Source organism: Garra rufa, chromosome 9 (genome assembly GCF_049309525.1).
Source record: "Garra rufa chromosome 9, GarRuf1.0, whole genome shotgun sequence".
Taxonomy (NCBI): Eukaryota; Metazoa; Chordata; class Actinopteri; order Cypriniformes; family Cyprinidae; genus Garra; species Garra rufa.
In genome coordinates this window covers 22,364,805-22,392,671 of record NC_133369.1, presented here as the reverse complement: position 1 = coordinate 22,392,671, position 27,867 = coordinate 22,364,805, and the positions used below count along the sequence as shown (strand labels likewise).

At 36.3% G+C, this 27,867-nt stretch overlaps 2 protein-coding genes across 2 annotated transcripts; one reads left to right on the top strand and one right to left on the bottom strand.

The window, feature by feature from the left end:
- Positions 1-2,260: 2,260 nt before the first annotated feature.
- On the bottom strand, positions 2,261-16,877 carry dcst1 (DC-STAMP domain containing 1). Its single transcript, XM_073847779.1, has 16 exons — positions 16,868-16,877; positions 16,422-16,547; positions 16,211-16,285; positions 15,953-16,081; positions 15,702-15,841; positions 13,408-13,579; positions 13,166-13,309; positions 12,972-13,093; positions 12,724-12,878; positions 11,664-11,763; positions 11,500-11,595; positions 9,088-9,214; positions 8,415-8,531; positions 6,476-6,618; positions 3,228-3,338; positions 2,261-2,566 (listed from the first exon to the last, which is right to left on the bottom strand). The coding sequence occupies exons 1-16, from the start codon at positions 16,875-16,877 to the stop codon at positions 2,330-2,332; spliced, it is 2,004 nt and encodes a 667-aa protein (XP_073703880.1). The 3' UTR covers positions 2,261-2,329.
- A 188-nt stretch (positions 16,878-17,065) lies between these two features.
- dcst2 (DC-STAMP domain containing 2) lies at positions 17,066-27,797 on the top strand. Its single transcript, XM_073848006.1, has 15 exons — positions 17,066-17,336; positions 19,167-19,337; positions 19,642-19,743; positions 19,866-20,060; positions 20,602-20,667; positions 20,801-21,014; positions 23,456-23,613; positions 24,057-24,221; positions 24,768-24,935; positions 25,327-25,427; positions 25,799-25,929; positions 26,000-26,130; positions 26,212-26,299; positions 27,377-27,472; positions 27,568-27,797. The coding sequence occupies exons 1-15, from the start codon at positions 17,066-17,068 to the stop codon at positions 27,644-27,646; spliced, it is 2,136 nt and encodes a 711-aa protein (XP_073704107.1). The 3' UTR covers positions 27,647-27,797.
- The last annotated feature ends 70 nt before the right edge of the window (positions 27,798-27,867 follow it).

Here is a 27,867-nt window from a genome sequence, read left to right as displayed (position 1 = left end):
GAGATGAGCAAAATCTGCGCAGAATCGATCACCGGTGATCAACGCAAGATGCATGCCGGTTAGAAAAGTGTCCGAGTTACGTCCGACTTGCTCTGACATCGTGCTGACGTGTGCCAAAAAACTCTCGCGATGGCGAGGCGGCTGTGTCAGATTGAGCAGTCGGGCGCAGTAGCTTTTCACCGACTGCGCTGACCAAAAGCACGATGGGAAACGACTGGCTGACGACACATCTTAATGCTCATTGGTTCAAACAACTGTGATGTTGCGTTCTTTTCTAAAATGTTTCATTTTTTAATCTATTATCATTTGGTAATGTGTTTAAATTCTGCATGAATATTCCCAAACACTATGACAGTGCGATCTCTGTGTGTGATTTGTTATTGTTGTCATATTACTATAAAAATATAAAATACACGTTTGTACTAAAGTAAAAATGGATGATAAATACGCCTTTCGTATGGAATTAAAAAGCAGGCACTTTGAGTGTTTTGTTCATCGTATTTATTTTCATATAAAAGCAATAGAACTTAAATTATATCATGTTTATCAGCAACACAGCAGGTGATTGTGAATAACGCGATATCCGCCTTTGATCTCGTAGGTATCTGTTCCGCTTCCAAAGCTCAGAACTGTCCGTCTTGACTGCCCTTATTTCACTCCTCCCCTCACTGCAGCCGCCTACTCTCGCCTCCATTTCAGGCGAGGCTAGGCGCATCTCAAACAAGCCTATTGCTCGATGCCAGAGTGTCTTGCAGAGACAATTCAAATTGTGCTCTCGCGAGACCTCTGGATTTCCAGGGTAGGAGTAGCTCACTTTCAGAACAAAAATTAACAGATAATGTACTCACCCCCTTGTCATCCAAGATGTTCATGTCTTTCTTTCTTCAGTCATAAAGAAATAGTTTTTTGAGGAAAACATTTCAGGATTTCTCTCCATATAATGGACTTTTATGGTGTCCCCGAGTTTGAACTTCCAAAATGCAGTTAAAATGCAGCTTCAAGGAGCTCTAAATGATAACAGCCGAGGAAGGAGGGTTTTATCTAGCGAAACGATCAGTTATTTTCTAAAAACATTTACAATTTATATACTTTTTAATCTCTAAATAGAGTACAGAGCTAGACAAAACAAGCATTTGAGGTTAAAAAGTATATAAATAGTGATTTTTTTTTTTAGAAAATAATCGATCATTTTACTAGATAAGACCCTTCTTTCCTTGGCTGTGATCGTTTAGAGCCCTCGTTAGAAGTCCATTATATGGAGAGAAATCCTGAAAAGTTTCCCTCAAAAAACATAATTTCCTTACGACTGAAGAAAGAAAGACATGAACATCTTGGATGACAAGGGGGTGAGTACATTATCTGTAAATTTTTGTTCAGAAAGTGAACTACTCCTTTAAATTTACAAAATATCATCACGGAAAACGATTTTTACTTAAAGTCCTCATGAAATCAAAATTGAAGTTTTTTGTCTTTTAGTATGTTTCGCCTTAAGGTTATCTGTAAGCTTGTGTGCTCCAAAACAATGACAAAATTCACATTTAGAAGATATAAGCATTCAACACTTACAGTCTCTGAACTCTGCCAGTATGGATAAATCTGTCCAATCAAATGCTCTCTAGAATCCGAAGTGTCCCGCCCCTACACTATCAATAGACGCTGAAGCTGCAGCTGAAATCGGTCACTTGTTCACAGAATTTGTATTTTCTGTACATTGACTGTTGTTCTGTACAACAGGTAGTGCACTATATACGGTAAGAGAATGATTCAGACAGTGTAAATATGCTTTTCATTGGGGAAAATGAAGTCTGGTTTCGCTTTGTGTCACACAAACTGCCGCAGAGACCAGAGATACGATAGCACGGACCGATCATATGCGCGAGTCGGTGCACACTACAAAACGTATCGGACACATTTGAATTCAACACAGAATGCTATTATATATATATATATATATATATATATATATATATAGAGAGAGAGAGAGAGAGAGAGAGAGAGAGAGAGAGAGAGAGAGAGAGAGAGAGAGAGAATGCAATATGGATGAGATTTGTGGCTGTCATAATGTCTCTGTCAATTGCGGCTTTACCCAGCTCAACGGCTATGGCCCTAGCTGTTAAATAAATGAAACGCTATTGCCTATGGCTATTGCCTATTTAAAAAAGGGGGTGTGAATGCTTGATATGTCCTGCCCTATCTTCTTGTTTCAGTTGAAATTACGTCAACACATAGAATGTTTCAAAGCACTTCAGTGTTTTTCATTAAAAACTTTTTTTTCCACTTAAAATATCAGAAATGTATGCAGTTTGAGGCTGTGGAATGTGCATGTTCATCAGCAGCCATAGTACACATCAGAATCAGAGCCGCTGTCTTGCTGTCCTTGTTGCTGAGGGAAGCAGACGTAGCAGATGTTGTCCAGGTCTGTCCAGCATTGCTGACAATAGATCATTGTGCAGCCTACAGAACTGCACTCCACAGCCTGGTTCTGCCTTACAAACCCATCACATACCCAGCACCAGCGCAGCCTACAGCCCATGTGCTTCAGTGGGGCCAACACAGCCGACAGCACCTGGTGGAGATGAGGAAGAGTTTGAAGATGAGAGATTGTATCATAAATATATATTTTGCGATTTATTAAAATGTCAATAGTGTAAAAGTGTTTTCTTTGCTATGTAATCGTAAGAAAGGCCACTGTTGTGCATTTATTGATACAGCTGGAGAGGTGCGGCTCCTGAAGAAGGATTTGATTGTTTTGTTTGCTTGTCAGACAGATAATCTCCCACAAAATATTTGGTAGTTTTTAAAACAATAATGCCAAATGAATTTAAATTCGCAACTTGGACTGCGTCTGAAATTCTTTTGAATAATTACTCCACAACCATTCAAAAAAGGATGTTCCATATAGTATGAATGCAATCCAGATGTACATTTGTTATGTTGTCACTGTCATGTGACCTACCAGCTTCAGTTTCTAGGAAATATTAGGTCATCCCAGTACTTTTTGCCTACTGTTTTATGAATACTGTGAATTTGGACACATTACTCTATTTGCACATTAAATAGTGGGGAAGTATGTGATTGTGGATACTGTATGACCATAATGGAGAGCTGAATTCTGTTGTACAATTTTACAATTAAAAGAACTGAAACTGAAAAGGTTGTAAACTAAAAATTTACAGAAAAAAGTTCTGTTTTCTCTGTAGGGCCCTATGCAGATGTATCACACACACCTTTATAAATGTCTGTTTTTGATTTCTCAGCCGATGTCGCTGTCTTTTGATGAAGGATATACGTTTCTGGATCTGTAGGTTGTAGAGGAAGAGGATTCGTCTCTTTTCTCTCTGAAAAAGTAGAAAAGATCAGATGGGTTTCGTTTCAATCAAAATGTTGAAGAGACAAAAATTATATCTTGATATTTTCTGAAATTTTGTTCATAAGAATTAGACAATATTTTTCTGAGAGTGTTACTGTGCTGGTACTTTGTCATGTTTAGGACTGTCATTGACAGATGACTCCCAAAGCATTTGATATTCTTCATATTCTGTTATTCTATGTGGTGATAAGTTTGCAAGAGTAACAGAAATTAACTTTTCCAATAAGTTTTGATTTTGATTTGATTTTTAGCTTTTATGGACCTAACCTAATTTAATGTATGCATCATCTTTTGTGTCAAATTCTTAAATGTAATCAATAAATTCAAATAGTAATTAATTAAATCAGTAAATCAAATTAAATCAGTATCAACAAATTTTGTGTTTGCAATGCAGAGGTAGGACAGAATTAGTATCTTAAGTGCCATTTAAGCCTGCAATACACTACATGATTTTTGGCCTGATTTTCTGCCAATTTACAGTCTGGAGAAGTTGACACTAGTTGCTGAAAGTCAGGGCCAGTATCCAGATTTGAGTTGACAGATTCCATAGAAAATCGTGTAGTGTATGATGCCTAGTGTTTTAAAAACCTGTTCAGATTTTAAAAGTCGTGTAGTGTATTTCAGGCTTAAGATGCATTTACACAGACTGTTTAATGCAGGACATGAATGCATTAAACATGCTGTTACAAATCCATATGTAATGTTTTGATGTAAAAATGTTGAATACTGATATTTAAAATAATTTGGGGGGAAAAAATAAGTACACTTCAAAGGGTCAGTTCACCCAAAAATGAAAATTAGCCCATTATTTACTCACACTCAAAGCATCCTAGGTGTATATGACTTTCTTGTTACAGACGAATCAAATCGGACTTACATTAAAAAAATGTCCTGGTTCTTCCAAGTTTTATAATGGAAGTGGGCAGGTGTTTTTGTTTAACAGTCCAAAAGAAGTCCAATAAAGCACATCCATCCAAAATAGAAAGTGCCTCACATGGCTTCGAGGGGTGAAAAAACTCTGATTGGATGTATCTGAAAGAAGAAAGTCATATACACCTAAGATGCCTTGATGGTGTACGTGGAGTAATTTTCATTTTTGGGTGCACTAACCCTTTAAATATAAACCTAAAATTGCCAGCAGGAGGGAAAATCACTGTATAATTGAGTCAGTGAATCATTTATTCAAATACAGCAAAAACAAGAACTGTGGTGTCTTAAATGTAAGTCATAATATTACCTTCACATTTGAAAGTGTCCTGATATTTGAAGAAAAAAAGTCACGCTTCGTGTTCTATTAACTATACCATATTATATAAATATAAAACACATAATTCATACAGCCTTATCATGAACTTTAGGGGAATTCTAAATGTATTTTAATAGACCGTAAATCATACAGTGAAAGTGTGAACTCTAAATGTACTGGCACAGTTGTCTAACCTACATCATGTAGTAAATGCGTGCCCTGGGTGTGTTTTTGCTTGGTTCTAGCGATATACTCAAATGTCAAATTACATATCGTTTAAACAACAATTCCGATATTCTCTTAGACCAGTGGTTCTCAACTCCAGTCCTCGAGGCCCACTGCTCTGCACATTTTGTATGTTTCTGTATCTGACACACTCAATTTAGTTAGTAGATCTTTTTTCTAATGAGCTGATGTTCTGAATCAGGTGTGTTAAATGAGGGAGACATAGAAAATCTGCAAAGCAGTGGGCCACAATGACTGGAGCTGAGAACCACTGTCTTAGACTATATATATTGCACACCCCTATTTTGGATTATAGGTATAGCACTACTGTGTTCACCTGTAGGATAATAGAAATAAAAACACCACCAGTGTTCACCTCTTCATGAATGAGGAAATACTTGTGGCACTAGCTGAATCAGGCTTTACAGGGTGCCTGTAATCCTCCTCACGCCGACGCGGGCCCACGGAGTGCTGCAAATCTAATGCTATTACTTTAAAACCCTCTTATCTTATTAGTACTTTAGCCATACATACACTAGAGAACACACATTTCACTCATTATGTGGGAGAAAGTATCCTCCTTTTACACTACATGCTGTGCCTCAGACACTTTGAACATGCTGAAGCAGGATATCAGTTACAATCGTGACCAAACGGATTACATTGCATAAGAAATTTACTTCTACCCATGGACTTATCGCATGTTCTGCAAAACTGAGCCAAGAACCCAATGACACAGTGTTCAAGTTGTCAAAGTTTCTATTATGTTGTGAAAAACTGTATTATCTTACATGAATTGCTTTAAAACACAAGTGAGCAATCTAGACTATATCTCGAATAAAAAAAAAAACTAAATGAAAACAGTTTAATAGGAAAACTGGATGTAAACAAAAGAATGGCATCAGAGGAAGTAATTTTGCCTGTTATTGTGTTTTTTGTTTGTTTCAGTTATGCTAGGAGAGACCTTTAGCATTTGTTCAAGCTTTCCTGTGCCAAGAGTACAACAGCAAAACAACAGCCTGAGCAATAATAAATATTCTCCCGCTGGGAGAATTCTTTTGTGACTATGAAAGGTGACAATTATTTTTTTTATGCCAAACTGCATTATGAAAAGAACCTTTTAGGAACAAAACACAGCTCAGGGACCTCACACCAAAACTGTTTTAGAATACTATAAAGAAAAAAAAAAAAACATTTATCACATTTTTTTATATTGGAAAAAGTCTTCAGACTGAATGAGGAACTCATCAACAGAGTATAAGCTTGATAGCTGCCATACACACATTACATTACATTAAGCCCAACAGCTATTATTCCTACATCTGTCTGGTTATGTAATACAAAACGTGATTAGCATTAGAAAGCAGCAGCACATGCATAACTGTGACTCATTTAAGCTCCTTAGCCAAAGAAAGCATAAGGAGCTTCTGATATTTATGACAGACCAATATTGTTAATGACAAACACTGCCAGGAGTACTAGCTTCTGTCTCTCGAGCCAAACAAACCATCCATCCGCGCAATCAGTCATTCATAAGGTGCTGCTGAGCCCTTTGGATGGATGTTACTGTAGAGTTGCTAAACTGGATGGGGCTGTTTGACCAAAAGATAAGAGTGTATCAGTGGAACTGGTACCTTTGGGAAGTAGAAGGCGGTGATGACCCTGCGCAGACGATTGGTGTATACCTGCAGGCAGCACATGAGGCACATCAGTAAAAGGGGGAAGAAGATCCACAAGTAGTTTGACTGGCTCAGAGCATTTGGTCGGGGCAAACATTCTATACACACATAAACACACACAAAGAAAAATGAAAATGATGCCAAGCGTAGATGCAAGAAAGACTATGCCAACAGGTGCAAGAAAAATATATACTGGAGTTCAGTAAGTAAATCTCACATTGACAGTCAATCAGTCGATTTTAGACTGATGGTGAACATTCAATCAATTTAACATTGTGTCCTTAAAATTATAGAGCATACAAAAACAAAACAGTTTGAATCGAGTCTGTATGTTAAGATTTCAAGCTTGGACACAACAAAACTTTCAAAACTTTGTGGTCGGTAAGATTTTTTATATATTTAAATGATACATACACTACCAGTCAAAAGTTTTTGAACAGTAAGATTTCAGATAAATGCTGTTCTTCTGAACTTTCTACTAATCAAAAAAACCTGAAAAAATCGACTCAACTGTTTTCAAATTAATAATAATAATAAATGTTTTTTGAGCAGCAAATCAGAATATTAGAATGATTTCTAAAGGACCATGTGTGACTGATGTAATACAAAAAAATTCAGCTCTGAAATCACAGGAATTAGTTACATTTAAAAATATTAAAATAGAAATCAGTTACTTTAAATCGTAAAAATATTTTTAAATTTTACTGTTTTTGCTGTACTTTATATCAAATAAATGCAGGCTTGGTGACCAGATGAGACTTCTTAAAAAACATCTTATTGTTCGAAAACATTTGACTGGTAAGTGTACAAATCTGCATTTATTTGAAAAAAAATACAGTAAAAACTGTATTTGTATTTTATTCCTAAATTTTCAGCAAGCATTACGCCAGTATTCAGTGTCACCTGATTCTTCAGAAATCATTTAAATATGCAGATTCAAGAAACATTTATTATTGTGCTGCTTGATATTTTTTGTGGAGAACGTTTTTTTTCCAGTGAAAAAAAAATCTCCAAAAGAACAGTGATCAATGTAATGGATCCTTTAAAAAAAAAAAAAATCTTACTGACCTCAAACATATGAACTCTAGAACATATAGACACAAATAACCTATTACTGTATCAGGTTACATAGCAAGTAATACAACATGCAATACAATGGCATGCATGCTGTCAGGCTAGTGTTATAAATAGTCCTGTCATCAGCCGTCTGCATGTGCACTGCCCTGTGCTGAACAGTCTAAATCAATTTAGACCTATCTGGATGAGACACACAGCTACAATCAGATGCTTTGAGTTTAACTCTGATCAGATTAAATAGACGGCTAGACCAAAGACGTCACCTGGCCTCAGAAGAGACTGAACCACTAAGTCACCGCCAACAGTTACTCGTACTGTAGAAGCAAGCAATGAGGAATTCAGTTTCTCACAGAGTACATTCACAATTTCTCTAATACTGAACTTGGAGAACTCTCTGCCTATGTTTCCAGAATGCTAGAAAGAAACCTGAGATTTTTGAAATGGCATTTTGAAAGAAAATGACACCAGTTTGAGAGTGCTGTGTTACATGGGCTTGAGAGATCATGAATGATGTTGAGAGATCAGAGACCTAGCAATACAATATTACGTCGATATCTGGGTCATGATGCAGTAACATATTTGATGTATATTTATTCCAGCTGTGGTGCATTGAGATGATTTTCTTCTAGATCTTTGTTTCTCTTTCATCTGTGCAGGGATTTTGTGCCTGCACAGTTATTCTTAGCTTGCTCTGAGTTTGGATTTTGCCCCGAATAATGTTCAATCTCCCTTTCCCGAAAGTATTCATGTAAAATTTAACTAAAAATACAGATTCTTGCAGTGAGAGTTATTAAAACTCCAAAAGTAAATAACCTACGGAAGTTACTGGACTGCACATCAAGATTGGAAGAGGTGTTGAAGGCACCAATGGTTTTCCGCAGAAGTCTGGCTAACATGGAATCTCCACCGATTGCAATGTCTATGTGATGAGCACCTACAGATGCAGAGATAAACAGAGAAAATATACTGTTTTATATCAAATTAATGTACTAACAGTCTAAGGCACATGGGTATGTCAATGCTTTTTATCTTTAAGGAAAACACTGCTCATGCATATACGCAAATGTGTATTTGTGACCCTGGATGCACGGGTATATTCGTAGCAATAGCCAACAATACATTGTAGAGGTCAAAATTATAGAATTTTCTTTTATGCCAAAAATCATTAGGATATTAAGTAAAGACCATGTTCCATAAAGATATTTTGTAAATTTCCTAGCATAAATATCTTACATCTATAACTTTTTTGATTAGTAATATGCATTGCTAAAGACTTCCTTTGGGCAACTTTAAAGGCAATTTTCACAATATTTTGATCTTTTGGCACCCTCAGATTACAGATTTATAAATAGTTGTATCTCTCTATCTAAATAGTTGTAAATATTGTCCTATCCTAACAAACATACATCAGTGGAAAGCATGTATAAATATCAATATCAAAATGGACCCTTATGACTGGTTTTGTTGTCCAGGGTCACATGTGTGCTCACCGGTAACTGAGTATGTGGTGAAAGTTTGTCTTCGGATGAGGTCAAAGATGTTGTACAAGATTCCATCAACGGCAAGCAGAACACACACAAACAGAGCCAGAGACGCAACCTGCAAGAAGCCCACAATCTGCACAAAAGATATCCAGTTAAAACTAAAATCAACAAGACAAGTATAAGTTAGTCATAGGCAGATATCCCTGAAAAGCACCAAAGATTTGGCTCTGTGGCAACACCACCATTGCTCTGTTTTTTTTTTTAAAGGGATTTAAGACTTTTTATTAATTATTAGTACTAAGACTTGTATGGCTTAATATAACATAAAAATAGTTTCTTTACAAAAAATTGTATTACATTATTTACATATTTTGGACTATGGGGGGCACCATTATTTCGATGAAATGGTTGCACTCAATGAGCTACTGATGCTACCTGTTGCTTTTTTTACCCTAACACAAATCGAAAAATAGAGGTGGCAATGAATATAAGGGTAGGCTCAAACCAAATGCCATACCATCATTTTTTTCCCACAAAGAGTCTAATCACCCCCAGATATCGAGTGAAATCCACGCTGAGAAACTCCTTTAGTGGCTGTGGCGTCATGACAAAGTTCGGCATGTTTACATCCTGCCAGGATGGCATCTTGCAGTTCTTGTCTCTGCCATATGCAAGCAAGCTCTTTCAGTAGCTGTGGTCTACTAAAAGCCTCAAAGGCATCATAGGCCAAAGTAGAGAGAACAAAGATGCAGGTCTTTAGGAAGTTTTATTCGTCCACAGGCATCTTCCCATTCTTTTTTTCTCTACTTATCACTAGGAAAGCAGTTAAGACGTACATTATTTCTCTTGTTGCCCTTCGACTGAAAATTACAACCAAAAGCTGCACAATATGGCATCATTTCAGTATTTTATTTCTGAGCTGTATACGCCTTATTCAGCCAGCCGCCATTTTGAATCGAAAACGAGGCTGAGAGGGATAGCAGTCCAGCAGCGCCCACTGTGGCGTATTGTTGCGTCCCGGGATGTAGATTGTTTAGTCATAAAAATAAAGAGAAAATATAATTTCACTAATTTCCACAGGACAAAGAACTTCAGAAAATGTGTATTATTAAAGTTCGACGGGACATAGAACCTAACTTTCAGGTAACAATATTGCATTTATTTAAGAAAATGACTGTGGAAACTAGCCGGTTGGCTAATTGCTAATTTATAATGTGAGCATGTTTATCTTTCTTTAAACGTTTACGCAGAGCTAAAATGTTATGTTTTACTACAACAACTAAACTAAATATCTCCATTTTGTATAGATTACAAAGAACACAACAGTGTGCTCAACGTTTTACTCGGGATTGTTTTTCAAAAACACTGACTGGAATTAGGAAGCATAAGGAGGGTTCAGCTCCGTCTGTGTTTACCTGGACTCAAAAGCCTCACGAAAGGAAAACCTTGCGATCGTAAGTGAAAAAGATATTATTTTTAAATGATGTTTTAAAGATTAACATGCTTAATAGTTTGTGTTAAGAGCCTGCAGTTAGTTAGATCGTAAGCCTCTTTCAGACAACATGTGAAGTCATACAAAAAACAGTACTGTAGGTTTAAACAAAGTTTATTTTTATGCAAAGCGATCAAAAGATAACATTTTTTTATTAGCTTGCCGTGTAGTGTTTGAGGTAAACCACTTTTAAAATCGCAAAATGATATTCAGAACATTATTTTTTTGTCTCTGTTTTGCTTTAGACAAGGAAAATGTCATGTTTATCGTAATTTCATAATAAAGGTCGGGAAGACGCTTATGACCTAGCTGCAGGCTCTTAACACAAACCATTAAGCATTTTATTCTATAAAACATCATTTGAAAAACTCTGTGTAAGCGTTTAAAGGAAGATAAACATGCTCACATTAGAAATTAGTAGTCTTTCCACAGTCATTTTCTTAAATAAATGCAAAATTGTTACCTGAAAGTTAGGTTATATGTCCTGTGGAACAATCCATGTTTTCTGGAGCTCTTTGTCCTGTGGAAAAACTTGAAATTACCTATTATTTTACGGTTATACGATCTACATCCCGGGACGCAACAATACGCAACAGTGGGCGCTGCTGGACTGCTATCCCTCACAGCCTCGTTTTCGATTCAAAATGGCGGCTGGCTGAATAAGGCGTATTGTGGTAAAAAATCAGCAGGTAGTGTTCCACTCCCATGGTCCAAAATATGTGTAAAACAATGTGGATTTTTTTAATTACGTAAATCTTTCATGGGTTTTCTACGACAGAGAAGAGACATCATTTACATTATATTAAGCCATAAAAATTGTAATACCTTAATGGCACACCTTTAACTCTGCAGTCTTTAACAATACAGTCTGATCATCAGAACATGAAATAAATGCTGAACACAAAGACCATTATACCATACAGTACCACAGGCAAGAGCTCGCTGGGATGGATAGATAAACTCCATGGGTTGATCAAACTCTCTCGCTCTGCTTTCTTCATTGGCAGCAAATGCCTTTTTCCCTAAAACAGACGCTCAAATTAATGCAAACACAGATTTGGCTCTGTGTTAATGTAAAGTTTTAACTTACAGCTCTCGTTCTGCGAGCATCAATCTGTCTGAAGTAGGTTGTTATGTAGACATTGTCAAAATGAATATCTCTGCAATACTGACGAACATATCCAAACGCTCTGCAAACAAAATTAATAAAATAAACTGGACAACATTTAATGGGATATACTATTACATTTTAAATGTATATACATGAAAACACTACCATTCAAAAGATTGGGGTCAGTAAGATTTTTTTATGTATTTTTAATAAATGTTTTATTGTTTTTTAAAGGGATAGTTCACCCAAAAATGAAAATTCTGTCATTAATTACTCACCCTCATGTCGTTCCAAACCCATAAGACCTGCGTTCATCTTCAGAACGCAAATTAAGATATTTTTGATGAAATTCAAGAGCTTTCTGACAGCATGGACAGCAACACAACTGAAAAGTTCCCAAGTCCAGAAATGTAGCAAGGACATTGGTAAAATAATTCATGTGACATCAGGGTTTCAACCATAATTTTACAAAGCTACAAGAATACTTTTTATGTGCAAAATAATGACTTTATTCAACAATTCTTCTCCCCCTCATCCCGTCTACTACGGCGCACCACCACTGTGGAGAGAGTGTTATAATGCATGGACTATTTTACCAGTGTCCTTGCTATGTTTCTAGGCCTAGGTACATTTCAGTTGTGCTGCTGTCTATGGAGGGTCAGAAAGCTCTTGGATTTTTAATTTGTGTTTCGAAGACGAACAAAGGTCTTATGGGTTTGGAACGACATGAGGGTGAATAATTAATGACAGAATGTTCATTTTTGGGTGAACTATACGTTTAATGGTTATAACTAACGTATGAATTATATAATTTACTTATAACTTTTGTAAAAGTATGCAAATATTATTTTGGCATGCATTTTCTACACAAAATTACATACAAAAACCTTATTTAGATTATTTCTTACAATATATTGTATTTGTAAATAATGCAGCAGATAAAAAATTTACCTTTGTACAAAATTGCCTTTATGGGTACAAAATCCCCTAAGGGCACATATATAGCACAACAATGCTAATGGAAGGAGTGAGAACTTACGAGGTGAACACAGTGATGAAGGTGAATGAGAGAAGGAAGTTAATAACCCCAGTTATCTTCTCAGCAATGATTGTTTTCTCCTGAAATGCACGGCTCAGCTCTTTAGAGAAATCCTGGAGGATGTCCACTCCATACACTGACTGCTGCTCCAATTTCTTCAAGGACAACCATAAAAATAAATGTTTTTTTTTTAAAATACAATTCTGATTTTCACCCTTATATATTAAGAATAAGAGAGTTTACTGTACCTCAAGCACTACATTGGTGGTGAAGTGTTCTGCAAGCCTGTTGATGGAGTCATTTAGTTTGTCGAAGGTCTGACCAAAGTTTTCCTCAACTGGGATCTTATCGGTGCACCATGCTGTCATCACTGAGGGAAAAGTAGTACAACTAGAATCCTCATTGCTTAATATTAAGCTCAGATGCAACATGTAAATCTTACCTCTCATTATATTACACAGAAAGTGGAAATGCAAAGGTACACATAGGAGGTGGTTTATAAGAGGGGCTTGAATGGCATTCATACACTCATCCCACTTGACATTGAACCACTTCTGACACCGGCTAATTCCTTCCTGCACCACATCTGTTACACACAACATCATTTAGATCAAGCTAAGCTTAAAACCTTAATCAAACACAGTCAATAATAGCCTGTTTTCTTGTCATTTACTATACACTCACAGTCACATCGCGCTCTAGTCTTCACTTCATACTCCTCCTGGGTGCTGTTGGCCGTATGGACAGAGTCCTTACCAAGAGAGTCATATCCGTACTGACCCAATACCTCATCCTGAATATTCTGGAACTGTTTGCTCACATTTTGAGCCTCGTTTTCAAATTCTCCACTGTCATTCTGAGAAGAAAGGTGTTCATGGGACAATAATTGTGATTATCAGTTGAACCATTATACAGCAAGGCTAAATGGGTCATTTAACAGAACTGGTGCAAACTGCTGTCCCACAACCAAAATACACATTTAAAAAAGTATTCAAATCTTATATGTTTACTTAGATCCTTCTATTATCTACTGAAACCCACAATACCATTTAAAATATCAATACGCTTAATATATATAAAATCATCATTTATTGGATACTTTCAATTGGGAGGTGGCTGTACTGAACACTAACCCCTAAATTTAAAAAATACTGAAATAATCTTTGCATTTTAAAATAAATATTTACGTAAATATTCAAATATTCATGAAATATTCATGTGTCCCTCTCTTTCATTGCTACAAGGTGTGAGAAAATATATCCCATTATTCTGAGGTAAACTGTTTTCGAAATTCTGAAAATTTGTGTGTAACTTTAAAGAACGCCACAACCAAACCTTTTTTTAAATTAAGCACACTTTTTTAGGTGTTATTCCATTTATGTGTTTTAGTTTACAACTGTTTAGAATTGTGCTAGCTAACCATGTGCTGATTAGCATGTTTGAGCTGGGCCCAAAAGTATGTACTGTAAAATTGTTGTACATCACTGCCATAACAATCACGACTAAAACATGGCATCATTGTTTTAGTAGTGACAAAAGAGAACACATAATCTTTTATTTGGGGCAAATAAACAAAAATGTCATACAGTTATGCAAATTTTTTGTATTGGAGTATGTTTTAGTAGTGTTTTAGTATGCAAGTTAAAATTCGGTAATGTGATGTGGTCACTATCACAACATTACTGTCACTGCCAAAAATGTGCAGTCATGACATAAACATGAGATTTTTTGTAAAAAATAAAGTATACTGAATTATCAATTATATGTTTTAAAAGTGTTTGGTTCAATGTATATTCAAACTAATGAATTTACAAATTTGAAATCAGTATGATCAGCTTTTTGCCTTTTATAGAGAAAGACTGGATTCAAAATACAACAAATCTCATAAATTACTCTTGAAATATTGTTAAAATTGTAACATTGATTTTCCTCTGAAAACTTTTTAATAAAATAGCAAAAAATATATTTACAAAGCAGAAGAAAACAAAATCTTAATAGGACAATATAACCCTTCTCATTAAATTATATATTACCCTGTTTCTATAGTGACAAATTTGGGCAGAGGACAAATATTACAAAATTTCTGAAAATACAGTACTAGAATTAACTGCACAATTACTTGAAATGTGTACCTTGCATATTATATAATTTCCATATATACAAAATTTGTGGTAATAGACATATTTTTCAAGATGTTTTCAACTCTGACTTTGCACCAATTTTGTAGAATGGCCATACAAGTCTTAAAGTAGTTCACTTTCAGAACAGAAATGTACAGATAATGTACTCACCCCCTTGTCATCCAAGATGTTCATGTCTTTCGTTCTTCAGTTGTAAAGAAATTATGTTTTTTGAGGAAAACATTTCAATTTCTATGGTACCCCCAAGTTTGAACCTCCAAAATGCAGTTTAAATGTGACTTCAAAGGGCTCTAAATGATCCCAGTTGAGGAAGAAGGGTCTTATTTAGTGAAGCGATCGGTTATTTTCTAAAAACATTTACAATTTATATATTTTTTAATCTCTACATAGACTACACACAGAGCTAGACAAGACGAGCATTTGAGGTTAAAAAGTATTTAAATTGTAATTTTTTTTGGAAAATAATCAATTGTTTTGCTAGATAAGACCCTTCTTTCCTCTGCTGTGATTGTTTAGAGTCCTTTGAAACTGCATTTTAGAAGTTCAAACTCGGGGGCATCATAGAAGTCCATTACATGGAGAGAAATCCTGAAATGTTTTCCTCAAAAAACATAACTTCCTTACGACTAAAGAAAGAAAGACATGAACATCTTGGATGACAAGGGGGGACATTATCTGAAAATTTAGGTTCTGAATGTGAACTAATAAAACTAGACTAATATTCCCATACTTTCAGTCAACTAAAACTTGACTAGACAAAAACAGGATTAAAACTAAAAATGTTTGACTAATATTTTAAAGAAAAAACTGCTAAATGAACATTAGTGTGAGACTCACCACTATCTCCTGCACTACTTGCACATAAGGCTCTGTCAGCATTCTCCACATCACCTTGCTGTGTGTGATCTGCAGGTCTATGTTACAGCCCATGGAGGAGGCCACGTCCTGCACATTACGCTGGATGTTTGCAATCGGGCCTGATAGAAAGAGCACAGGTGAAGGGTCAAAAACTAGTCAAAGCTCATGACTGTCCAAGTTTCTGAGATCTGTGCTTTGTTTGTTCCTGTATATGTTTCCAGGATTTTTACCTTGGTGAAGTCCATGCAGCACATAAACCATCAGGAATGTCCGACCTTGAGATCCAATCATACTAGGAAACATCAGGAGGACGGAGCAGCGAAACAGTGAGGAAAACATGCCTCCAAGACTACATAAGCCTGCACAAACACACAATACAGCACATCAAAAGATTTCTACATAAAAATCTATTATTTTAAATGACTGAATAAAACTGATTATATCACCATTTTAAATGTCAAATCTTTATTTTTTTGCAGTGTACTTACCCACAAACACACATCCAACAACAACACGTTGTACTGTTGTCATGGCAATATTTTGCATTAGACCAAAAAACAGTCCTTAAAAACATTAGGATGAGATCAGCATCCAATTATTTTTCAGCATTCTAGTATTCAGATAAATGTAGTATCGGTGAGCATAAAAAGAATACTTTTAAATCCAATTTTTAAAGCTTTTGAATGGTAGTGTACTTACCCACTCCACTTAGAGCTCCAAACACAGTGCCTGTGAGACATCGAACCACAGGAAACTCAGACAGTGGGCCAAACAGGAACTTATGAACTCCAGGGGGCAGAATTTGCTTACACACCTGCTCCAAAGCTGCAAATTGACAAAAAGTCATTATCTATATTCATAACAGCATATACTGATATTGTTTTCTAAATATGTAAGATAAACACACTTGAGTGGGGTAATTTACTAGTTTGGGTTTCCCTGAGGCAATCCATTGTTGGTTTCTTCTTCGCTGCTACAAAAGAACACTGCAAAAGAAAAACAGTTTTGAAAGATGCAACCATGAATCAGTTAGAATGAGCTCTGGTGGATTTGATGTAAACAGCCATTCTGACATTTCTGAAAGTAAAACGTACTGTAACTTTACTAAAAAGATTTTTGGAAATGGGTATTAGACCCCTTTATACCTGCCCACATGTATCAAAGTCAAACTTTAATCTAAAATTGATTACATCTTTCACTGCAGAGCAGTTATCACATTAACAAGCTCTAAAATTGACAGGTAAGTATAAACTCGTCTGTTTTGTGGTTCATATTTATTTATCTTTCTCTCTTTTTTATCGTAAACAAAAAAATAATTGCTCTCTTTTTTACTTCCCTTCAGGATGACCCCAAAAGAACCTCTAAAAAAGAGGAAACTGTCGCGGTTGCGCCGCAGCTCGGCGGTGCGTCAGCTGAAGCGCAGTCTTGCTGGGTTTACTCTGGGTCTGTTCCTCGCGTCAGTTTACGGAATGACAGCGTTGTACATCCAGAACCACAGTCTCTGGTTCTGCGTCATCACTACCGGCATCCTGGCCGCTTTCGCGGGGTTTGGTACGGGCCTCTCAGACCGCGTGCGCACCAACGTCATGCTGATGTTCCCAATGCTGTGCTCCGGTAAATAAATACCTGTTGATCTCTTTCAGAAACGTATACTGTATTATATGTGGAAGTGTAAAAGAAAATTATAATTTGCTGATAATTTAATATAAACGCACGTAAAAGTGAAGACCCTGGTGAGAAAAACAGCTAAAACCAGCCTAGGCTAATTGGCTGGTCTTTAGCTGGTTTTAGCTGTTCTCCCAGCCTGACCAGCCTGGGAACGTGGCCAAAACCCTCTAAAACCAGCTTGCTGACCAGCTAAAACCAGCCAACCAGCCTAGGCTGGTTTTAGCTGTTTTTTCACCAGGGGATATCCACCTTTTTCTTTCTATAAGCGTGGGCAGCCATTATTTTGTAAATGTTATGGGTATGGCTTCCAGTCTCATCCGCGTCCAGGTATCTTTAGCTGTACAAAACAGCTAGTTTTGCTGCTTGATATTGCAAATTGGTGTGTTATACCATATTATTTTAATGTATGAGCACACTGGTTTGTAGTGCAAACGGTTTAAACATTTACTGCACATTATTTTTTCTCGTTATTTCCATATAGCAGATAATGAACCGGAAGTCTCACCTAAAGGCTTACTTCTTCATTAAAGTCCCCCTGAAATCAAAATTAAAGTTTTTTGGCTTTTAGTATGAATATATTAGCCTTAAGGTTATCTATAAGCTAGTGTGCTGCAAAACAAAGACAAAATTCGCGTTTACAAGATATGGGCATTCAAAACTTACAGTCTCGTCACTTCCGCCAATATGAATCAAGGATTTGGATGATATCACCGTGCACTTCAATTTCTCATCAAACATTCTGTCCAATCAAATGCTCTCTAGAGTCCGTAATGTCCCGCCCCCTACACAGAGACGCATTAACCCGGAGCAGATCATATGCGCTCATATGTACGGACGGCATGTATTAAACTACACAGCCTCAGCATGATAATGATCACTATTTCGTTTTAGCAAGTTTCATATTGAATCTATGGGGTAATTTATTAGTCTGTGGCTGTCATAAGCTTACAAATGCGACTTTACCGAGCTCAACGGCTCTTGCCCGAGCAGATATAAATGGAACGCTATTGGCTATTCAAAATTAATGGGCGGGGCTGGGCGATATGTTTTTGTTTCAGTTAAAAGTACGTCACCACATAGAATAACGCTGCGTGTTTCAAGGCACTTCAGTGGACCTTTAAAGAAAAAGGTGGATACTGAGGACCCCGAGGCTAGTTGTCACACGTTTTTGCTAAGTTATTTTGAAGGAAATTTCAGTTCAAACACATAAGCCTACTTTAAATCCTTTCATTTAAGGAAAGAAATAATATTTCCACTGTTATTGTCCACAAAAATACAGTTCATTGAACAGCCACTTGACCTTTTGAACTGAGGTTCATGTTGTCAGATTGGAACCTGCCATTAAACAGTCAATTATAGGCTTTTCAGAATTAATGAAACCGCAAAACTGTAAAAGTTAACTTACCTAAATATGGATGAATGTTTAGTTAACATATGAAATATGGACAATTATGAATATTTGCTTGCAATGCAACACAAATTTTAGTTACATTTTAAATTGAAGTCGCTTCCTGTCTATTTAAAACTGAGTGTTTAGAACCAACTTACAAATCTACTAGAAAACATAAGGATTGATTGGACTTATCAAAACCTTTCAGATACTGAGATAATGGGTCTTTCCTCAAGTGTCAACCTAGCCCCAGTCTCCCCTTAATGTCCTCTGAAAAACTACTGTTAAATCATCTGTATTACCAATAGTCTATTACCTCATAGTTTTCCCTATTGCATTGCTCACCATAGTACTCTAACAAGTGTGTCTCTTTCTCTATCTTTAAGTTAGGGGTAAAAATTTCCTTCTTTTCCTCATCTGTACCTTGGTTATCCAAGGCCCCGTGAGCAACACAATGAAAAATGTTGAACGGGCCGCAGACAGTGTAATCTGCGGTGCAGAACTTGCCAGGAATCAGACACAACAGCTCCTGCAGCGTGCCACCAACCCACTTCTACGTGAGTTTATCTGCAAGAGCATCATGTTAAAGATATCAACAATGCACCTCTTTCAAAAACACCAGCATCTGCTCAAAGAAAGTAGAGAAATTATTTTAAAATTCACATCATTATAACATAAAGCGATAGTCAACAAATAATATTATATAATATATTACATAAATATGAAATATTTAGATACACACACATTGATCTATTGAAACCCATGTGAATCAGGTAATCAAGGTCTTCTGGTTTACTTGAAAATTACAGTAGTGTGTTATACATATTTCTGTTTTGATATCCTGAAAACGTCTTTGTTTAGCGGCCCTGGGTAAGATAAAGCAGATGGCGAGGAATGCTTACTCAATGGCGGGCCGAGCACAAAACTTCATCAGAGCTCTGACGGAATCTGTGCGGCATGTCTGTGAGTGAATCAGTTGGCCAAATGACATTGTCTGGGCAAACCCGCATTTGGTCTTTCATTTATGTACTGAGGTTTGAGGTTTAGGCTTGTTTGAAGTTCCTCTGTCTCTGTTTCCTTTTCAGCTCGTACTCTGAGAAATGTACTGCACTTCTTGGCGAATATTGGTGATGTGTGTAATGAAAATCTGGGTCTACCATATCAGAAGTGCACTAAGCTGTTTGATGAGGCCCGTGAGAACTGCATTGAGCTGCTCTCTGTGTTTTCATTCCTCTGCCACCTCCTGGATGGGTTCCAGTATCTCTGTGGGCTTGCGCGCGGTGCGTCTCTGGTATATGATTAGTCCCCTGAAAGCCCTGTCATTACACTCTAACAGGAAACCTTATAGCCACAATGCAATGATTCCTTACTGTAATTTACAGTATCCTGTTTATTTTCTGCGTCACAGTGGTTTGGTTTTATTATATTTGGTATATTATATCTATAATGCCATTGCAGAAACTGGACAAATGGTTCCTGTGACAGAGAGTACTAAGTCCTAAGTACTGTTCATCTCGATGCTTGATATATACAACATTTATTTACGATATGTGTTCCTGTGGGAACAGTTTGTCACATTTAAGTACCCTAAATGTTATTGTGAATAGATACATGTGTATGTATCTCCACATTCCTCAACAGAATGATCAAGACCTGACAGCAAATCTAAACATGAACTCTATAGCTACTGAATCAGCGCTAAAATATCTTAATAAACTGAAAACTGCATGTCATTACTTTTTTAAAAAAAATAAGTCAGTTTGCACAGATGTTGTTTTTTAATTAACGCCTATTGTTTATTTTATTGGCCTTTTCCGGCAGTTGGACAGCTGTTCTGCATCTTACCATCATATATTGCTGACCACATAAAGACTGCTTTGGCTTTTCGTAAGTACAGCTCCTCTGAGATTCCTACTTTGAACAGTACTAAGTGATTTCTTAACTCTATTAAAACTTATTCAGTTACTCTGAAAGAAGCTTGATGTTTAGTTATTGCAATTTTTGTTGTTGTGACCCCTAGCAACCATTGCAGCCTTCGATCGAATTAAAAAGGAGTTTGAATTCAACATTTCTACCTCCATCAACTTCGACCTGCTTCTGAACAACAGTCAGTCCTTACAGGATGCTGCTCAGGAGATCATGGAGGAGGTGTCAGAGGAGCTGGGCCTCCTCCAGGAACTCAAGCTCATACTGGCATACTTGGGTTTCTTTCTACTTCTCTTTATGTATTTCCAGTATGTACTTTCTGTTAGCAACCAGCAGCCATAGTAAATACTCACACACATTAAGACATATTCACAGTGTCAGTACTGTCACAGAAATTTATATTTTATTTACATTTTGTTTAGTCAGAACTGAATAGAGTTCAGTTTTTATTTCTAAAAAGTGAAAGTGAATGAGGATTTTTGAGCTACTGTATGGGTTCCTTATGTTTAGAAAAAGATAGTGTAAAAATGCTATAATAAATATAGCTGCACGCAGTGATTACTGGGGTTCAAGCGCTTTAAGACATTTAAGCACATATGAAAAAAGACATTATAAATTATTTATAAGCCTGTAACCACCTAAATTAATGATGTAAAAAATTGGCCAATTCTGGTAGTTTACCATAGAAATATGTTTTTTTAATGTTTATGCCTGTTATAGCACTTACTGCGATCCGATCTCCCTAAAACTTTGCATGCTTGTTTAGCATCACCTGTCGCATGTGCTCACTAGGTTTTGTGAAGTTTTGAGTTTTTGTTTAGGCTTTATAGTCTTTTGGGTATATTTGGACAGGCCTCTTTTCCAAACAACCCAGTTATAGGTTTCCAAAAGGTAAATATTAACATTTTTTTATAATTATTGACCTAGAGTGTCCAGAGAATTGTACTGTAGTGTTTTTTTTCGAGATTGAGTGAAAAACCTAGGACTAGTTTGTAAAAGCAGGTTTTTTTCACATTTTCTCAATCATTTAACATGCTTTGATTGACAGCAGTGGTTCTAGAGGCAAAGTTGTTCGGAATGAGGAGGTCTATCATATGTGACCCTGGACCACAAAACCAGTCTTAAGTCGCTGGGGTATATTTGTAGCAATAGCCCAAAATACATTGTTTGGGTCAAAATTATTGATTTTTCTTTTATGTCAAAAATCATTAGGAAATTAAGTAAAGATCATGTTCCATGACGATTTTTTGTAAAATTCCTACTGTAAACCTATCAAAATGTAATTTTTTATTAGTAATATACATTGCTAAGAACTTAATTTGGACAACTTTAAAGGTGATTTTCTCAGTATTTTTATTTTTTGCACCCTTAGATTTCAGATTTTCAAATAGATGTATCTCGGCTAAATATTTCCCTATCCTAACAAACCATATATCAATAGAAAGCTTATTTATTGAGCTTTCATATGATGTATATATCTCAGTTTTGTAAAATTTAACCTTATGACTGGTTTTGTGGTCCAGGGTCACATATGATATGAATATCATGCAAATATGTGAAAAAACTTGCAATATACCATCGTTTACACTAGAGGTCTCCAACTCAATTCCTCCGCAGCTCTGCAGAGTTTAGCTCCAACCAACTCCAACTCACACCTGCTTGGAAGTTTCTAGTAATCCTGAAGACCTTGATTAGCTGGATCAGGTGTGTTTTATTAGGGTTGGAGCTAAACTGTGCAGAGCTGTGGCCCTCCAGGAATTGAGTTGGAGACCAGTGGTTTACACTCTTGAAAAATGTGATATTGACCCCCAGTGGCCAATTTCAAACATCTCACAGACCTTTAGGGCTGTGAGTCAAACAGGCCCGCTGAGTTTAGTTCTGAACAACCTCTGTTAACTTCATCTAATAGGTGCTTAAAGTTCATCGGCCCATGGCAGACATGTTTTTTGAGAGACGCAAATGTCCTTATAGCATTAGACCTAATTTTCACATCGATAGGACAAAAGGTTGCTATGGCCATTTTTATTTTTTTTTCCTCATATAGCACAACCAAATGGCCAAGCTCTGCAACTTTTTTATGTGACCTCAGATTCAGCTCTTACATAAGTCTGAGTTTGGTGAAGATGTCTCATTCCGTTCAAAAGTTATAGCGATTTTAGTAAAGACAGCCCTGCCACTTTCAAATATTTTGGCATCCCTTTGTGACGGAGAGTTCACTCTCCAGAGAATCTTTCTTCTGTTAGGGTGAAAAACCTAGGACTAGTTTGCAAAAGTAGGTTTTTCAAGAAATGTAAAATACCTCAAAATTTTGCCACACTTGACAAACAGCTTAGGAGTTATAAGTGATTTTGTACCTTTGATAGCTGTAACGCCCCGGTCAGGCCGATTGGAGTGAGCCTTAATGACGTTGTGTCACAGTACTACAATCCCTCCAAGTTACTAGTCTCTGCGGCTTACGATTTAGTCTCCTCGATCAGTTTTATGGGGAGACTGCTGATCCTTGGCCACTCTAACAATTACAATACAGTTTTAGTGCTACACGCTTGAACTCTGAATAATAATAACTATTTTTATACATATTAATGCATTATTATTGTTAATATATTTTGTTAACAATATTTTTAATAAATTACTCCTCCAGGTTAGCCTACAGATTGACATCATGACCAAACAGCTCTATCGTTAAAAAAAAGTATAACCATCAGCATTTTTGTAATTTTCCATTGTTTTTTTATGTGTTTGTGAACAGGGCCAGTCTGTACAAAAATCGTTACCTCCATAATGATCACTTTGAAAATATCTACATAACTGACCAGTTTATTGAGCTGGACAGGAAGCTCTCCAGACAAGGCAAAGCAGCTGTACTTCCTCTCAGCCACAGAGAAACTCTCACCTACATCAGGCCCTGTAAGTGTATACTTAAATAATGTGTACGTGTGTCCGTTAGCAGATAGATGGTGTGGGGTGAAGGGTCAAAAGGAAGGAAGAAAGGAACGAATGTTCATTCATAGACATTCAGATAAGTGAAATAGAGCTTGAGGGGCTCAAAATGTGGAGGAGGACCCTGAAGTAAAAGAGAAAAGATTAACAAGGAAAGATGAGAAAAAGTTCACAAGGGAAAGGCCAACAACTACTAGAGAACAGGGAATGCGTTTCACACTCAGAGAGACAGAACATGTCAAAAGGTCAACTGCACTAAAACACTTATGGTGACCCAAACACTAGGAGAATTGATGTTAAAATGCGTACATCCACGCTTCACAAACCTTACCAGGTTCACAGAGATACACACATCTGGCTAAAACCCAGATTGACTCTAATGATGACTCTGCCTTTCATGTCTTCTTCAGGCTCTCTGTATCTGACTGTGAGAGAGAAACGGGCTGTAGCAGGTCGGATGTTGTCTTTGCTCAGGTATATGGTCATGACTGTCATACTGATAGCTGTTGACCTCATGGTGTTCTGGGTGTTTGAGCTGGTACACCACCAGGCCCAGGGTGAAATCGTGACTCAAGGTACACAAGATTAAAGCATGGTTTCAATGCATGTTTTTCTTTGTTGCGTTCCACAATTTCACTAAAATGCTACTGCAGATTTAAAGGGACAGTTCACCCAAAATGTAAGACCTTTGATCATCTTTGGAACACAAATTAAGATATTTTTTGAGGAAATCCAAGAGCTCTCTGACCCTCAATAGACAGCAATGGTCCTCCCATGGTCAAGGCACAAAAACACAGTAACATAGTAAGGACATTGTTAAAATGATCCATGTGACATCAGTGGTTCAACCGTAATTTTACGAAGCTACAAGAATACTTTTTGTGCGCAAAGAAAACAAAAATAACAACTTTATATAATAATTCTTCTCTTCCGCGTCACCCTAGCCGCCATCATGGAGAGTAGCACGACGCATACTTGTTTTCACATTGCAATACATATTTTAAACCTCTTTACATTAAAATTAAATAGTAATATGTCAATGATTTGCTTTCTCTCTGTGTGTTTATTATCCGTCTAGCATATTCTACAATTTTAATTTACTTTTTTTTTTCTCTCTCCAGCTCCTATAGTGGTTGCAGTACAAGTAAATGGATCTGGTTATGCCTCAGATATCTTTAGGGACATTGCAGCCTCATTTGACATCCTGCAGAAAGGAAACATCACTGTGCTTAGCAAGAAATGTCTCATGATGCCTTTGGAGCCAGACTACATGAGATACTTGCTTATTGGTACAAGTACAATTATACATTTACAGTATACAAGAGGCTACATCTGTCAGTCTAGTCGTCTATTGATTTACAGTGGCTCCTAGTGGTCAAGACTGGAACAACAGATGGAACATCACAGCCATAACCACAAATATTAATACAAATTCACTAATGCGCTACTGATATCTGTTAATTTAAAGGGTATTTAAGATAATTATATTGTAACTTTAACTAAAATACAACTACTGTTGATTTTTAGTTATCTTTTGTCATTTTTAACCACACCTGTTTTTTCATATTGTACAACTGCACTAGTCATCACAACTCAGCGATAGCAAAAACAATAGATATATGCAAACATTTAACTTTTATTTGGTTTTATGTCTGACCTTTGTCCTCCCTCCAAACAAAGGTCTTCTTTATGGCTTCGCTCTGTTTATTGTGATTGCTGGTGGCTATGTCAAACGTTTACAGAGGTTTGTGTGTGCCAGGTATCATCCTGAAAGGGAAAAAGTAAGATTTTTTTTCCCCTAAATAAAAGGTATTTGTCAATTATTTACTCTGCTGGTCATCTTGAGACCTTCTTAATGCTTGTAAAATTTTAAATAAAGTAGTCAACATTTGAAGATCAAAACCTTTCATCAAAGTTGTCCTGAAACCAATACAATACCCATTTTTGTCTTAGGACAACTTTGATTAACTTTTTTGATCCACTTCAAATGTTGACTACGGTATAAAGAGAATTATATCTCATGGAGAAGAAAATCTTATGTGTACAGGTTTGGTTGTAAAGAGACAATGACTAAACTAGTTTACTTTTAGTTTGCTTATTATCAACGTTAATTCAATTCCTAAAGTGTATACTAAATGTGTGCATGTTGCAGAAGAGAATCCAGTACCTCCACAGGCATATTCTCACTCAGCGTGGGTCTTTGGGAAAAGCCCTACTGAGGGCTGTGCAGCGAAACAGGGCAGACCAGCAACATGATGGCATTATACAAACTCTGGCCAAACAGTGAGTATAAACCACTATAAAACTGCTATGAAAAAGTAAATAAATACACACACTCCTCATCTTTTTGCAGCCTACCAGGGGGTGCCATCATAGCCAGGCTGCTGGATATCGGTAAAGTATCGTGCAAGGCCTGTGGGAAAGTGTTGGAGATGAGAGGTCGTGATGACGAAGTGCATATCTGCCCTACCCCTCGCTGCACAGGTTGGTTTTCTCACTCTAGAAAAAGGATTGATTTTAGATCTATTAGACCAACCTGCTGGACAAAATGATTTCCTTTCACAGGCCATTACTGCTCGCTGTGCTTCAGACTGATGGGGAATCTCTGTGCTATCTGTATGACATCCCTCACATTCCACGAGGACCAAGAGCTGTATGTCACACAACAGAACAATGATAGGTTTAAGAAACATTTTTGGAATGTATAGAAGTTAAATCTACTGTAGCTGTAATACCAACAAAGACACTGTTACTGTAAGCTAAATTTTTTCGCAAGGACAAAACTAGTTTGTGAAATTGACTTAATTTGAATATTCCCTTAAAAATGTTGAGGGCATGTTATACACTAGTCAAAAGTTTTTGAACAGTAAGATTTTTGTATGTTTTTCAAAGAATTCTCTTCTGCTCTCCAAGCCTGTATTTATTAGATCCAAAGTACAGCAAAAACAATAACATTTTGAAATATTTACTAATAAATATTTTAAAATGATCAAAGCTGAATTTTTGGCATCATTACTCTAGTCTTCAGTGTCACACGATCCTTCAGAAATCATTCTAATATGCTGATTTGCTGTTTAAGAAACATTTATTAATAATATTATCCATATTTGAAACATTTGAGTGTATTTTTCAGGATTATTTGATGAATAGAAAGATTTAAAGAACAGCGTTTTTCCGAATTAAAAAGCGTTGTGTAATATTACCATTGAAAAGCTTAAAGTCTATATAATTTTTAGCAAGGATTCTTTAAATTAATCAAAAGTGATGATAAGAACATTTATAATGTTACAAAAGGTTACTATTTCAGATTAACGCTGTTCTTTTGAACTTTCTATGTTTTTAAGCAGCACATCTGAATATTACAATGATTTCTAGAAGGATCATGTTAAATCACAGAAATAAATTATATTTTAAAATATATTTAAATATAAAACAGTTATTTTATATAGTTAAAATATTTCACAATTTTTCTGTCTTTGCTGTACATGGATCAAATAATTGCAGGCTTGGTGACCAGAAAAGACTTCTTTAAAAAAACATTGAAATCTTTTGACTGTGTATATTATATATTTACTAAAAAACTAAATTATGATCATACAAGAACATACAGTATACACTGTATACAGTTCAAATAAACAAATTAATTTCACTTAGATCATTTAGACTATTTGCCATTTTGAAAATGGACAGGAAAGTTCTACACATAAATGCTTACATTTGTGAGTTTCAGAGACTCCAGTGATGAGGAGCAAGACAGTTTATTGGAGACCACTGTAACATCACCTCAGGCTGGCCAGAGCACAGAGAAAAAGAGAGTAATGATCAGGTTTGTGTCCAGAGTAACTGAGTTAAACAGATGTTCAGTGCATATCTCAAATTAGCAGGTTTAACCTTTTGTCATTTTTTGTATGTCTGTTTCAGTATTTCCAATAAGGATCATTCTATATGGATCAACGGCCAAACCAGCCATCAAAATATTGAGGTTAATAACAGAGTTTAAGGCCAAAGCTTTGTGCTTGCAGATTCTGTGGTGTTGAATATAAATCTTTTATGTTATACCACAGGAAGTTTGTGTTTTCATTTGATTTGAGTTTATTTTATCACCTTGACCAAACTTTAACATACATGACGAAGCTACAAATATTTTACAAATGTTACCTCATGTAATCTCATCATCTGTCAGAATGCGGTCTGGTTACATTGCATTTACGTTTACATGTT

Coding starts and splice junctions, on each gene's coding strand:
- dcst1 (XM_073847779.1), bottom strand. Junction 15,842..15,952: donor GCTGCATGGACTTCACCAAG/GTAAAAATCCTG, acceptor TCTTTCTATCAG/GCCCGATTGCAAACATCCAG. Junction 11,596..11,663: donor ATGCTCGCAGAACGAGAGCT/GTAAGTTAAAAC, acceptor CGTCTGTTTTAG/GGAAAAAGGCATTTGCTGCC.
- dcst2 (XM_073848006.1), top strand. CDS start 17,066: ATGACCCCAAAAGAACCTCTAAAAAAGAGGAAACTGTCGCGGTTGCGC. Junction 19,744..19,865: donor GGAATCTGTGCGGCATGTCT/GTGAGTGAATCA, acceptor TTTCCTTTTCAG/CTCGTACTCTGAGAAATGTA. Junction 21,015..23,455: donor CTTCTCTTTATGTATTTCCA/GTATGTACTTTC, acceptor GTTTGTGAACAG/GGCCAGTCTGTACAAAAATC.